A 14,832-nucleotide genomic window follows, 5' to 3' on the forward strand; every position below is an offset into this window, starting at 1 on the left:
TTTATTGAGTGGTAGTAGAGTTGTCCATGTAACAGACATTGCCAGCTGTTCACAGCTGAAAATTCATGTTATAGTAAGGATCCTTGAGCTGAAAGTATCAGAGACACTGAAAGAGGTAACTCACATAAAGGACAGTGTGAGACAGCATTACAAAATAACTGTTGAGGAAGAGAACATTTCTGAAAGCAAAAGACAAAAAAAAAAAAGTTCTATATATAACAAGAGAACAATTAAAAAAAAAATTAACCAACAGACTCCAGATGGGGGCTTTGATAATTTTTTACTCCTCTTTTAATGTGAATATCTAAACAAGGCCTGTAAATTTCAAACATCTTTTTACAGAACCTGTAAGGGAAGGAATCTTTCAAATCTTAGAAAAAAAACAAACCCAAAGCCTCAACTTTGTTCTGCATCTACAATTTCCATTTAATATGAAAACAACAGGAATTTTGGACTTTCTCAGTTTTCCTGAAACTCTTAGGACTAACCAGTAAAAAGCACTCCTGCACCTTTAGCAGGCAAATCTTTTATCCAAACTCTTTAAAATAAACTTGACTCAACTTGGGTTTAAGACCAACCAAAGCAAATAACTTCAAATTTAGACAGCAGTTCTCATCTCAATAAATCAGATGAATTTCTTACATTATTAAGTATCACGACCTGACCAGTTCACAGGTAAGTATGTACCCTTTCAGCAGAGAAAGAAAAGGTCAGATAGGTTTGTTTTTAAATGACAAAGAATTAAATACTCAAATCCATTTGTGATGAGAGATTCCTTGAAATTTTGGTTGTCTCCTGCATACAGAGAGCCAAACTGAGTTGTCAGAACCACTCTAGAGGAAAAGGACACTAGTTACACCAAGTTTAGGCAAATGCTGTGTTCTTCCATCCTCAAAGACCTTTAAATCTGAAGCAAACAAATAAAAGCATTTAACACCAGTGCACAGCTGGGTACTGTGTACAACAAACGTTCTGATTTAAGCTGAAATTCTCTGGCAGCACAGAGAGGAATATCCTGAGTGGTTCTGTTCCCCCCCCCCTTCTTCCTCCAAAAGCTGCTAAAAAGCAAATCCTTGTTAAAGCTTTGCTCTGAGGTACAAACTGAAATTGATTTGGTTACTGTTGTGGAACGATCCTCTGTAATGACTGCAAAATAAAGCTCGATCCCATTTCTCATTCCTGACCCTCACTGTCCTGGGCACTGTCACACCCACACGGAGAAAACACCAACCTCTGGCAGAAGTACAGCAGGACTGGAAGGAAAATCAATACCTTCCCAAGCCTCTGGGCTTCATTGGTTGTTCCACAGTATTTAGAGTCCAAATTGGCCTCCTACAGAATTCCAGCTTGCTGTTTAGGGCTGGCTGGGTTTTGGTGCAAATTCATATTGCTTTGCCTTTCTGTTTGCATGATGCATGAACATTGCAGCAGAGAATGCACAGAAGAGAGTCCTAGGGAGTGTAAAGAGCCTCTGCAGAGAGAATCTAAAAACTGAGATATAAATATGGAGCAATACCTAGACAGGCAGGTTTTAGTCCTTGCCCCTGATGCAGTGGTACCTTATCAGATAGCCTAGAGCATGCCAGGGCAAATGGAGGTGTGGAAGGGGAACTGTGAGAATGCAAGGGAGCTCTCCTGGTCTGATGAGAGGTATGCAACTGTGATGATCTTTGAGCTGATGACATTTCAGCTGTCATAATGGGTAACAGCCTGAAAAATCAGCAGGTGGCTGTACCTTTACACTTGCCTTAAATTCCCTTATTTTAAAGGGACTGGAAGTCTCACAACCCCTGTCTCTACAGGCAAACTTCACAGGAAGTCTCAGTGTCAGACATTTCACTTGGGGACAGCAGAGAAATTATCTCTAGACTATAGCAGTATTTTCCACAGTAATTTATAACAGCCTTAAGCTAACATAAATGTGTTCCAGTGCTGCTATTAAGAGCCTTTTAATCAACTAGCCTAGAGATAAAACTGGAATAAAAAGAACTTCCATTGCATCAGGCATTGTGCTCAACCATAACATGTACGTTTTGCTCATTGTGGCAGGAAAGAAAGGTTAGAAATGCACTTGTATTTCATACAGAATCCTACCCAAATGAAATCAGCCTCTGGAAAATGAGGCACTGGCAGAAGACAGAACAGTGAAGAACTGCTACAGAGCAGTGAAGAACTGCTTCTCCATCTGTACCTGTATGAGAGGATGAGCTGGGAGTTTGAGGTTCAGTCCTAGTCTGACCAGCAAAGGCTGCACTTCTCCAGTGTCCTGCTATGAACCTGGAGGGGTGTGGACAGAAACCTCCCATCTAACTGCAGAGAAGCAGACACCAGAACATCTTAAATTAATCTACAATACATGCTGACTTACAAAAGACCAGAAAGGTCATTTTTCAAAGTAATAACTAAAGCAGTAGGCACCTAGAGGTCATTGACACTAATGGAAGTTTTATGCTGAATTTGAGTGCACTGGAATGAAAATGTAAAGCACTGAGAAGGGCAAGTGAGGAATGGAGTAAGAATGGATGAACACATAACTTGAATAGTTTAAAAGTCACCAGGTAGGATGACAGAAGGAAAATTCTGTAGTTATGGAGAGGGTGAGCTTGGAGACCAGATACTTTCAGAACAGTATAGTGCAAAGGAATACTGACCAAACACAGTGGACCAAATCCTCAGGGTGTTTAAGGGTGTTAAGTGAATGAAATTCTGTCAGTAGAAAATGAGACTTGTTTCTTTGTGCAGCTAGGAAACTGAAAGAAGTCAAGGCAGGACTTCACTAATCCTGGTGTGTCTGACTCATCAGCCCCAAACATGATCAGTCCTAAACAAATATCTCAGCTCTTCAGAGAGATTTCACAGAAATCACTGAAACATTCAGTGAAGCAGCACACTCCCAGAGGACAGACATTGGCAATCAGATTTCTGTCAAATAGCTCCTGCCAGCTCCTAAATAGGGTGGATACTTCAGAAGCCTAAGCTAAAGAGGATCCACTTTAACACCTCACAAAATACAGGGATTCCCACCTGGGGATTCTGAAGGAAGGTCTCTTTGTTGTCAAAGCATCCACCAGAGCGATTCAGCAGGGGCTCTGAATGCTTTGTCCAAGCCCCATGAATCATTTTCTTCTCCCAGGTCTTGTGGATGCTGAAGCAGGAGGTATTCACAATCCGGCAGATGTCCACATCAGTGAAATTCTTACACCAGTCCTCAAATGTCATCCTGTTCCATGGGACACCAGGAAAATCATGGTTTATTTAAAAATAAACAGTGATACACATGCAAAGAGTCAAAGTACCACACAAAAATTTCCAGTAATTTAAGAGGAGGCATTGCTTGGAGGACAAACTGATTCACTGGAAAGCTCTCCATGTGGAAATACTTGTGGAAGCCACAATCCCACTATCTCAGACCTTTATTTGGAGAAATTTCACCTCAGTGTGTTTGGTCAGCTCTGGAGTTGTTCAGTTGCAGCACCTAAGTCTAAAGAATAGACTGTGCCTCTTGGGCTGGATTTGGTACCAAACATTTTGCAAAGGCAAGAGGGATCGCCAGAAACCAAAGCACAATCCACTCCTCATTATTTCTACATCTCTCCCTGAGTATTATTCAAACCTCTATACTTAGAGAGTTTTATTTAGCACCATCTCAGTGCTTTAACCTGTGGTTGCTAAACTGACAGACTGATTGCAGAGCAGTTAAAACACATTCACTTCCTCTAACAGCTTAGCACCTCTGAACTACCATCACGTCCTGGCTTATTAATGCTCCAGAACAAAACCCTACAGCTGACTTCCAGTTGTCAGTTCTGACAAAGCCATGCAAACAGAAGACCAGCATGCTTGATGCAATGTTGATGATCTCCTGAAGAAGTTCCTGGCCTGCTTCAGTGTATCTAAGCTTGAAGCAGAGTGAAAGTTACAGCAGTTCTAAAGATTCTGTAGAAAATGAGCACTTTTGTGCCCATCCTGGAAAACACTGATAAATACAAAAATTCCCTGGCTGCAACTGAATTTGCAGGTAGCTCAGCTACAGTTGACCTAGAAATCCTACAGATAGGCACAGTAGTCAGTAAACTGGATTGACAGTGTGTTCAATATTTGGCATCCAGTCATGTACACCAGCATATGTTGTCTTGGATTCTCAGTGAATGTCCTAAACAGATTTTGAGGGCACTTGAAATTTTAACTTCCTAATTGCTCCTAATTTTGTTTTACCAGTTTTTAATTCATTTTTTCTTCTCTATTGTCCCTTGAAAGTTTCAAAAGAAACAGAACTTGTGGCAGGACTGCATAATCTTATCCATTTGGGGAAGCTGTTTTCAAAGCTGTTAAATGGCAGAATTTATGGCATTTACTCAGCATATCCAGGATCTCAAAACATTTCAAATGACTTCTACTCACCAGAACTCTCCATCATTCTCAAGAGTGAGTCCCAAGCTCTTACGTTCTGAATTGCTGACTTTCTTCCATTCCTCAGAACTAAACCAACCAACCAAAGATGTTAATAAATTAAATACACCCAAGAAAAAAAAAAAGGCAAGTAAAATCCTGTCATGATCTTGTTATAAAGGTAACATGGGAGTTCTAAGAGAATAGATGATGCTCAGGAAGAAAGGGTGGTGCTTAAAGAAGGAGTTTTAAAACATTAACTGATCGATTTGAAAACTTCTAAAGGAGAACAAGATAAATGGGAAATTGGCACAACTAGAGCAGAACCTTTGATTTCCCTAAAGGCCTTTCAAAAGAAACCTAGTTTTCCTCCTCAGGAGTTTATTGACCACTTCACTTAGACAAAGAGTAAGTAGCCTCTTCATCTTTCAATCTCCTTAAATAAAACAGGTCTGAGGTCTGAGATTTCCCCAGAGAGCCTTTGAGAAGAAAGGGTTGCAACACAAGCCTGGTGTCCAGTTCCCAAAGTAGCACCACACTGCAGAGACACTTCATCAGCATTAGCATAAAACTTACACATGCTCTGCCTGGAGCCCCCTGCCTCTTTCCACTGGCTGCAGGGCAGCACAGGACCCTACATGCAAACAATCTGATTCTTAAATCAGACACAACAGAAAACAGCAGAAACCCCTTCCCTAATGTGTCACATTTGACAAACAGAGCCACTATTCCTCATTCCCTTTCCAAAAGTATTTGGAGGATAAAGTTGAATATGGGAAGGGAGGTTGCTTGACATAACAGACATTTTCTTAACCTATTTTTAAATTTTCTATTTAATTCTGGGTCAACCTTTGAGGCTTCTGAGGAGTGCTTCCACTGGAATGAGAAGCAGCTCTGCCAAGACAGGGGCTACTGGAGAACCACCAAGGCTTAAGTTAAAGACACATCAGCTCTTCTGTGCATTCTTCACATTTCAATTCAACCAAACTTGTTGAAAGTTACAGGCTTTTTCTAGCTGGAGTATGGAAGATAAGAACTTAATATACTGTTGTTAAGGGTATTGCATTATTAAATAGTAATAGTGCTGGTAAGCAGAGTGTTGAACTGTAACATTCTAGTTAAATGTTTTTCATGTGTAAATTGCCAGTGGTGCAATACATCCCCTCCAGCAGTCTGCAGGGGTGCCTGTTAATCTCATGGCCCACATTAAAATCCAGTAGAAAATAACTCAAGCAATCACAAATATGGCAATTTTACAGCATTTTTCATCAGTCATTTAAATTACCTAAGAATGAAAGACACCATCCCCAGCAGCTCCAGATGAGAAACTGAGTCACAAACCCATTGGTGGGTCTGGGAACAAACCTCATGTCCTTGACTCATCACCTGAATCACAGCCTATTTTTCTACTCATTTTTCTACTGATATTTTTCTACACCATGCCAGATCAATGATGTATACAGTAAACTCATGTCCAGGAATCCCTAACCCCCCCTGGCTCTTCCAGGATGTGTTAATTTGCTCAGAGAATGTTACACTTGGCAAGAGATGGCAGAGTGGTTCAAGCCACCACTGAGCATTAAGACACTGTGTCTCATGGTGTTTCACCATGCAGCTGAAGTCCAGAGGCCCTAATCACAGTTTCATTCCACTGACACTGGGTTTGTGGCACTTACTTGTCACTCCAGGGTCCGTTCCACTCACTTTTTCCCCAGGGATTCCTCAGCCTGATCATGAACATCTTTTCTGCCTTCAAAGAGAACACCAGCCCTTCTCCAAGGCGCAGCTTCCGAATCGCGGTCACTGCGTAGGCATGGCCGATGACAAGACCTGTGCTTGTCTCCACTTCATTGGCACTGCCAGAGGAAGCCTTTAGCATCAAGAATGACAATTAAAAAGATAAATAAATAAAACTTGCATCACTGAGAGCACCTGACAGCTACATGTTCAAGGGGCAGGATGGGAAGGCATGTTTTCTCTCACAGAGCTATATATTCCCTTCCCAAGCGATTTGACTGCAGGAAAATAACAACACCAGGGCTCAAACCTCACTTCTCACTGAGCTGCTCTGCTGCCTGACACTGCCAGGGAAGTCCAAGCAGAGAGAAACCCAGAGCAAAGTAGAATATTGCCTGCTACAGCCATTCTGTCTCCTCCTGGCCTCCAGGAGATAAAGACTCAGATGATGGACAACCTTTGTCAGCCCTCCCAAAATCCTGTCACCTTTTCAAATGGTTCTTCAGGGTACTGGTGCCTGTGCTTACACTGTCTGATGGTGTCCTCAGCCAGACACTCCAGGGCCCAAGGATTTAACCCATGAGTCCAATGCTTGTTTGTGACTGCAGTTATGAAATGCATGGAATACTTTCTCAGATATTTTTACACTTTTCTAAGTTTCTCTGGTCTGAACAGACAGGGTCCTTCTCCTAAAGCAGGTATTGCACTGACACAACAGTGTGCAGTTCTTAAAGATGAGATATAATTTTTTTTTTTTAAAAAAAAGGAAAAGAGAAATTTGTATCAAATTGGAACTGACAGATGGTCTGGCAATAGTGAGACTCTCACCAGGACCTCTTTGCCTTTCACTGACAACAGCTCCTAAAGAATAAGCTCATGTGTTACACCGAGACTGGCTGACATTTCCATGGGTTTGGGCTTTCTCCAGCAAAACACTTTCCCTTCCATTTTTCACAACTAAAAGCAAACAAGAGTGCTTGACAGAATATGAGTCTTTAACCTCTCCTGCTGCCTTTATTATCCCCCAGGCTTTTCTTACTGCTGGGCTGCCTTTCCCACCTCATTCTGAAGACATACATTTATTTATTTAAATGAGATATTTAAACATCCACTGTCTGTTCAAATTTCTGAACGGTGAAGCTCAGGGCTATTTTATAACCCAAGGAAAATGATGATAAGTTTGTAAGTCAGCAATGAAGCCAGCTGACCATTAAATATTCCATACCTAGCAAGCTTCATGGTATGTGTTATATGTCTATCAAAAAGTGAAAAAAATGTAATGAGTCAAGCCAAACCAACAGGGATGGCCCCTGTGTAATCAGTGTTTAGAAGCATCTGGGTTTAATTTGACATCTGTGTTAGTAATGCCAGGAAGAAATGAAAACATTACAACTGCCCAAGTAATTGCTTTTTAAATTAACTCCCTGTACTTAGCCTATCTCCTCATCAGATCTACATTAAGAAACTGAACAGCCTTAGCATTTGGGAGCAATGTGTCATCCCAGAAACAATGTTTACAATAACAATTCCCAACAGGAATTCTGGTCAGTCAGCCTGGTCTAAGCAAATTAGTTCTAAATTAAAATTCAGACCTTGTGAAAAAGGTAAGGCAAACACCAAAGACCTGGAAGAATTTGTTTCTGAGCTGTTGCCTGGTGTTGCTAGGAGGGACAGTTCAGCAATCCTTTTCCAGCTGAGTTCTCAGGCTCAAATTCATCTCCCAGAAGGTTCCATGTGTTCCTCTTTGGTACCATGGCACTGGCACAGGGCAGTGCATGGCCAGTGCCAGCTAAACAGATCAGACACCTCCAAACAACTGATTTTCTGTTGTTCTAGACAACTCCACCACTACCATGATACTCACAAAAATTTCTGCATGAACCAGTGAATGGAGATCCACCAGGTTACTGTGGATGTAGCACTTGCACTACAGGTAAGAAATAGTTAAGTCCTATGGGAATATGATCTCTGTTTCACAGACAGGGAAATTAAAGCAAAGTGTTTAAGTGATTTAACTAAGTCCACATTAGATAAGCCTTAGCTAAGGTCTTAAATTGGATAGAGAGGGCTTGGGAGTGAGATGCTGAAATATCCCTAGATGCAAATTCTAGAGAATTACACCCTTCCTGCAGACTGCCCTTTAAATATTGTAACCAATAACCAAGTGAGCTCAGCTTCCAGCTCAGCTTCAGAATTACACTGACCAGAGGACTGCATCATCACAACTAAAGTCAAGAAGACCCCAGCAGCTCAGTGCCAGCAGAACTGTTTTCTGTAAATAGATTTCCCAAGAACTAAAAGAAAATTAACACTGTCATCTGGCCTGTAAAATAGGGCATTCTAGGTGGACTAACCTTGGGTCAATACATAACTGTGACCATTCAGAAAGAACAACACTTCAGAACCACAGTAAAGTGGCAGCACAAATGGCTTTGAGGTTTTGTGATCATATTTAGTGGCTGATGGAGTTGTACTTGGCTGACAGCACTGCCAACTTGCTAGCTTCTTTCATGTGAAGCTTTTCCAAAGCACACAAATAAAGGACACACTCAATATACTTATACAACATAATGGCATTTTTTTTCCAGATTTTTTTTTTCATTGAAATTAACTCTTAAAATCAATCTCACTCTACATACCGCAATGTAGCAGCTGATCAATCCACCTCTCTTATGCACTTTCAGCAAGTCTTCAAACAGCTTCATCTGCTCAGAAACAATCTCCCCGTATTTCCCATGAACCAAATCAATAGATTCTGCCACTGCTCCAGTGAAATCCACAATTGCATCTGCAGCACTGCCTCCATCTAGGGCTTCATAAGATCCAGCCAGCCTAGAGGTGACACAGAACACTGTCAGTCACAAAGTGGCTGTCAGAAGTGCTCTACTTTGGTTTGAATGTAGGTAATGTATTTGTTTCTCTACCAAGGGAAAGCCAAAACAGAATAAACAAAAAAAAACCCAACAACCCAGCATATTACAGATAACTATTGCTGGGTTTCTAGGAAAAGAGAGTAATGATCTGTAAGGCTTCAGGCTGCTGAAGTAGAGTGAGTTGCACTCTTTCATAAGATTCACTTCATGTAGATTAAAAGAGGCATTTTCAATATTTTTTTAGCTTCTCCACATGCAGCAAATCTACAAACCTGTAGAAAGTATGATAGAATTGAAAGATAAAATGAACAGATGGATAGAAGGGACAGCACTGAGGACTAAAAGGAGGATGGACTAGGTCATACTTTGCATAAGCTTTCTCCAGTAATGCACTCCAGAATTCATTCTTCACATTGGAGTGGCAGTAGATCAACCTCCCATCCATGGTTGGCAGGAGGTCATCAACAACCACCTCTGTCCACTCCCCGAGGCACCAGAAACGGAAACGGAAAATCCCAGCGTATCTCTCGGGGTTTTTAGGGTCCCATTCTTGTTCACTGAAGTCTGGAATCACCTGAGGAACCACAGAAAGGGAAAGTTCCCCGAAAATGCACAATATTAAGATTTATTCAAAGGGAAGACTGTTCTAGAGCATGCACTGTGCTGGTATGCAGCTTCACTAGCAGGATTTGGTATGTAGTCAAATATAGTCCCATTTCAAAGGATCTTTTAGGAAAACAAACTGTAAACTGATCTGCAGAGAAAGACAAGCAGAGCCTACTGCTCTCTCTGGATTTGCTGTATCTCTCCTTTGGTGCTCAGTGGGACTGTGGAGGTCTCATAACATGAAAAATGAACTTCTGAAGAGGGGGAAGATTTGAATCATCAAAATTTACCACTCATCACAGAGGCACATTAGTCCACGAGGGAAAACCATTGTCTGATAGGCAGGAAAACAGCCAAGGGTTATTAGCTTTATTAGGTTTATTTCATGCAGCAAGCACATTGATCACCTACCTGCTGCCAAAGGGACTTCCTCAGAGCCAAGCAGGAGCATGCAGCCACAAACCAGCAGTTCCCCAGTGTGCCTTGGTGCAAGTCATGGGAGCTGATTCCATTCACAAACAGGTGGGGATCTTCGCAGAGGTCCTAACAAAAAAAAAAAAAGAAAAAAAAAAAAGAGATTACTGGAGATCCACTCCTGAAATGATCACAGCATACTCTTAGCTATGCCTCTCCACACTTGTTCTGTGTCATATCCCCACTGAAATGTGGGGTTTCTGTACCAGTTAGTTCAAAAGCCCTCTGGCACTGAGTCTATTTGAAAGTCAGTTTATACAGGATTAATTAAATTCTTATAATCCAAAAATGAGGAAAGAGCAGTACTGTGTTTTTTACCAGGAAATCCTTGGTAGACAGTGTTCTCCTTAACAAATATGTATGTGGCCCAGTCCCAGAGAGAACCTCTCAAGCAACACCTCAGAAAACAGGTAACCTGACTGTCCTATAATTGATATGGAACCCTCTGGTTTGCTATTGCTCTCATTGAGCAATATGGGTTTGCTCCCAATGAGCAAACTCACTGATTGCTCTTGTGTGAATCCTTGCTTTTCCTGGCTGGTTAAGAGGATGGAGGGGCAGTAGTAATAAATTCTGCTCTTTCACAGTATAAGAATATCCCCAACTTTCAACACTGTGGAAAGGAAATGGTCTTATGTCCAGGCATTAGAAATGCAGAATAAATAACTCCCTCTCACCTCTGAATGGCAGGAAACTCCAAATTTACTACAGTTTTTCTGATTTGTTATCAGCAGCAGAACAAGGAGCTGTGCTGCTTACCTCATGGATTCCCACTGCCCTTTGATAATTATAGATGATGATCCTAAAATACCAAGATTGCAACCCAAGGCTGGCTACACACCAGAGGCATGTCAGAACCTCTGAGTCTTCCCTTTGATGGGACTGTGACAAATCAGTGCCAGCTGAACTTACTTTCAGAGAAAAGAACCAGAACCATTTCAGTGCTGAGCTGAAAGCCTGTTCTCCTGGGTTGGTTTAGCAGATGGCAGCCTGAAGTCAGCTCATGGAATGTAATGCATGGAGCTGCTGCTGTTTTCTTTAAGAAAATGTTATTTTTGATATGAGACAATTGGTAGAAATTTTAAATGCCTCTTGGGAAACAAGTGGCTGATTTTGGTATGACCCTGACCTTCTATCAATATTTCTTTACCTGTGTATTCACTTAGAGACATTTCAAAGCTCATTAACAGCCCTTAATAAAATTCTGAATAAGAAAATTATGCCTAAGAGGAAAAACGACCACAGACAAGGAATTCACCTGCATAATGGAGAGATTCATTCAGTCTGCCTGGGAGCCTGGATATGGAATGGTAACAGGAGCTTCAGGTTAGCCCTTCAGCTGAGGAAATCAACCCAGCTGCCTCCTGAAGGGGCTGAAGTCAGTTGACTCCTTTTCTACACAGTGGGCAGACACATTCCAAACCCAGCTTGGTTTTGACTCAAGTTTCATATCCCATTTCCGTGCATCTCTAGCAGTAATGATTTCTAGTTTGTTTTTCCTTTCAAAATGTTATTTTGTTAGCATAATAATCAAGGGATAAATTGAGCTTTCAGGCTTAAAGTTATCCAGACTTCTCCTTCACTACAGAAAGCCAAAAATTTCATTTATTTTGAAAGAAATTAAGCACCACCATGTATTACAAATATCTTCTCGTGTTTGGTTTGCTTTGCTAAAAATAACCACATTAAACTCCCATTTTTAATTGAAGTGTGTCTTGCATCTTGCACAGTCCTCAGAGAAAAAATGTATCAGCATGCATCAACTGCCAAACATATGGGTGAGATTAACGTTTGCTGACCACTGGGGTCCAAAGCAAACATGGAACAGCAAACTTAAGAAACAGCACCTCCCTGTTTCACCACAGTCACTAAATTCTTCAGGATCCAGCTTGATAAACCCTTCCTTACTACAGAAAGGAGCCCTGGACTCTTGAGATTATAGAACAGTGCAAGAAAATGACATTCTCTTTCTTTTGTCATTAATTACAGCCATTATAACAGCCTCTCTGATGACTGTCACTGTCAGTGACTCAGAGGAGATGCACAATAACACTCAGGTGCAAGCTACAGCTCTCTTCTGGGCATTTTGCTCTTCACCATTTACGCTGCACAGCAAATTCAAAGGGATGCATTTGAGGTACACCTGGCTACCTAAGCCCAACACACTTAGAAATGTGCTGTTTAAATATATTCTTCTGCAGTCCTTGTGAGGATCTTTAAGCATTTTTCGTTGCCCCAAACATGTAAAAAACCCAAACAAAACAAAAAATTATAAAAGAAAGTCTTTTTTTCTCAATAATGATCTCAGCAGTGATAATTTAGTTTAATTGAGGACCAAGCTAACTACCATCAGAGGAATGACAACCAAATAAATTCTCTGCTCTCTGAGAGAAATAAAGTGTCTCACAAGCTCCTTTTTCTGATTTCAATTGGTTTGTCTCCTTGCAAGAGAACCAGTAAATGAACGTGTTAGGGAGACTGGAAGAGTACTGGGCAGGCTGGAGATGAGAATCTTGCTTAGTGAGGGATCACAGGAAATAATTTAATTGAAGTTTCTCTAACCTGCATTTACCAGGAGGAAAAATCCCCATGCTTCCTCCACTGGTCAGCAGAGGAGGGCATTGCTGAGCAGCTCTGTAAACCCAAGATTTTTGTGTGGAGAGAAACTTTTCTGCAGCAGCTCTTCATGTAACCTACAGACCTTTAACAACTCTCTCTTCTCTAGTCTGAGTTGGTTCTTTATGTTTTGTATCACTGTTAATATGTAGTACACAAATCCAAATTATTTGCTCCAAATGAGGCTTTAGCAGAGCTGAGCAGAGCTCAGTTCTCATGTTTGCAGCATCTGGGGTGTTTTTCTGTCTTGGTACAAGTATTACTAATATCCATGAACTAAAAACCTGCAATGCTGATTATACATAGGGAGAAAAACATTCAAAGGGTTAAGTAATTTGCTATGTGTCTTCATAGACATTAACTGAACCCTCACTGTAAAAACAATGAGAGACCTCTGATGTCTGAGCAAAGGGAAAGATTATTTTCTAATGGATTAGGAGCTATCAACTGGCTCAGATAGAAAAACAGAGATTCAGGGAAAGTAAAGACAATAAAAAACAATAATTGTGTTTGCAACAAAGATTTTCAAAGGATACAGGAGCACTTAGAGCATACTTTGTTCAGCAACCTTTAAGGAACCCAGCCCCAACATAAAAAACCACTTTTGCTTGCACACTTTGAAGACACTTTCCTTGATTCTATAACTCTGAACTACCTAAGCCCAGCAGACCATTCCCTTACAACTTCATTAAAGCAGCTTGAATTATCTCAGAGCTGAGAATTCTTTCCATTAAATTAATTTCCAATTCTTCTCTTCTCCTGTCCTCATATCACAGTCAGCTCCTATAGAGACTGAGGTGGGCACAGGGCAGCAAGGGGAAAGGCAATTCCTTCTGAATAAGAATACAGAAATTCAGCTTGGGCTCCAGCTATGAACAGGCCCTACCTAGGGTGGCAAAGACAAAGGTTACTTTGAGGGTGTGTAGCTGAAGAGGTAGAAGAGATTGCCTATCCTGTAATAAATCCCAGCTGCACTGGCACATGTATAGAAATCCTCTCCAGATCAGGCTGTCTGCCAAGGCAATTGCAGTTGCAAATAAAAAAATAACTGAGTCCAACTGTGTGAGATGCTTCAATGTATGCAAAAAGCCTTTTGCAATCTTCTTGTGCCTGGAAAAAGCTCTGCCCATGGAGTGAAAATAAAATAATAAGTCTTAAGTTATAAATGTGGCCTGAGGTATAGCTCTAACCCCTCAGAGAAACCTCCATCAAAAGAAAAGCAAGAGCAGATACGACCCAAGTGAAACAGCCCTTGCTGAGATCTGTGACTGTTCTCCCTAGTGCTGTTACTCCTGATAGATCAACAAAAGGAAGACTCAGTCCTCAGGTACACCCTGAGCTCAGGATGTACAATCCCTCTGCAAACTTCATGCCTGTTGGCCAGGAACATCAATCAGTTCCTGAGGGCAATGTAATGCCCATACCTCCTTAAAACCAAACCCAAGTGTGCACATGCAAGGGGAAGGGGCTGCCAGACTGTGCCAGCCTTGTGTACAGGAAAACTCAGTTATCTGGGGACTGTGCAATGTCTCTCCCCACTTCTCCCTCTCCAGCAAGTGCTGTTACAAAACCAAATGTATCACAGACATTTTTATAGTGTTCTTTTCTTCCATGTTCAGTTGGGGGCTGGCAGTGACTAATGCTCTGTGAAGGCCATGGGTTTCAGCCTTGCCCTGCCTCTGGGACTTGGGGAAGATCTGAATCAATTTTATGGAAGAAAAAACCCCAAAACATTGGGCAACACAGTGTGTGCCTTGGCTGTTTCAAGATTTCACCTGACCCTTGGAGCACTAGGGATGCTTTCATCCAGAATGCTGACAGCTGCTGGGAGGGGTACGATAGGATGTGCCACAGGGATGACCTTTTCTTGGATTTTGGTCAAAAAGTGTTTACTGAAGCTCACTCAAGACTACAAAAAAGGGTTTTCTGCTCTCCCAGGACCCTCTCAGAGGCATTCTATGCCATCTCTGCTACCCTGGCTACATTTGTGATGCTTTAGAGCAATGTTCCACAGATGTACAGCACACCTGTAATAACCTGAGGATAACATTTGTTTTCTCAGTGAACTTAGTTTATCTGAAATTTTAAAAAAGAATTAGCTAATGATCTGAAGTTAAAATCTCCCAAAGATTATTGT

The 14,832-nt window shown here is 41.3% G+C and overlaps 1 protein-coding gene across 3 annotated transcripts in view; it reads right to left on the reverse strand.

Moving 5' to 3' along the window:
* Nucleotides 1-14,832, reverse strand: part of CAPN6 (calpain 6) — a 49,376-nt gene that overhangs the window by 12,384 nt on the left and 22,160 nt on the right. For all 3 annotated transcript variants that reach the window (XM_030449317.1, XM_030449319.1, XM_030449318.1), the window contains exons 3-8: nt 10,017-10,148; nt 9,365-9,573; nt 8,766-8,958; nt 6,066-6,259; nt 4,402-4,479; nt 3,025-3,220 (exon numbers count right to left, since the gene is read on the reverse strand). In XM_030449317.1, coding sequence (XP_030305177.1) covers nt 3,025-3,220; nt 4,402-4,479; nt 6,066-6,259; nt 8,766-8,958; nt 9,365-9,573; nt 10,017-10,148 — 1,002 coding nt within the window. The remainder of the gene's footprint in view (nt 1-3,024; nt 3,221-4,401; nt 4,480-6,065; nt 6,260-8,765; nt 8,959-9,364; nt 9,574-10,016; nt 10,149-14,832) is intronic.

Source organism: Calypte anna, chromosome 4 (genome assembly GCF_003957555.1).
Source record: "Calypte anna isolate BGI_N300 chromosome 4, bCalAnn1_v1.p, whole genome shotgun sequence".
In the NCBI taxonomy this organism is placed as follows: Eukaryota; Metazoa; Chordata; class Aves; order Apodiformes; family Trochilidae; genus Calypte; species Calypte anna.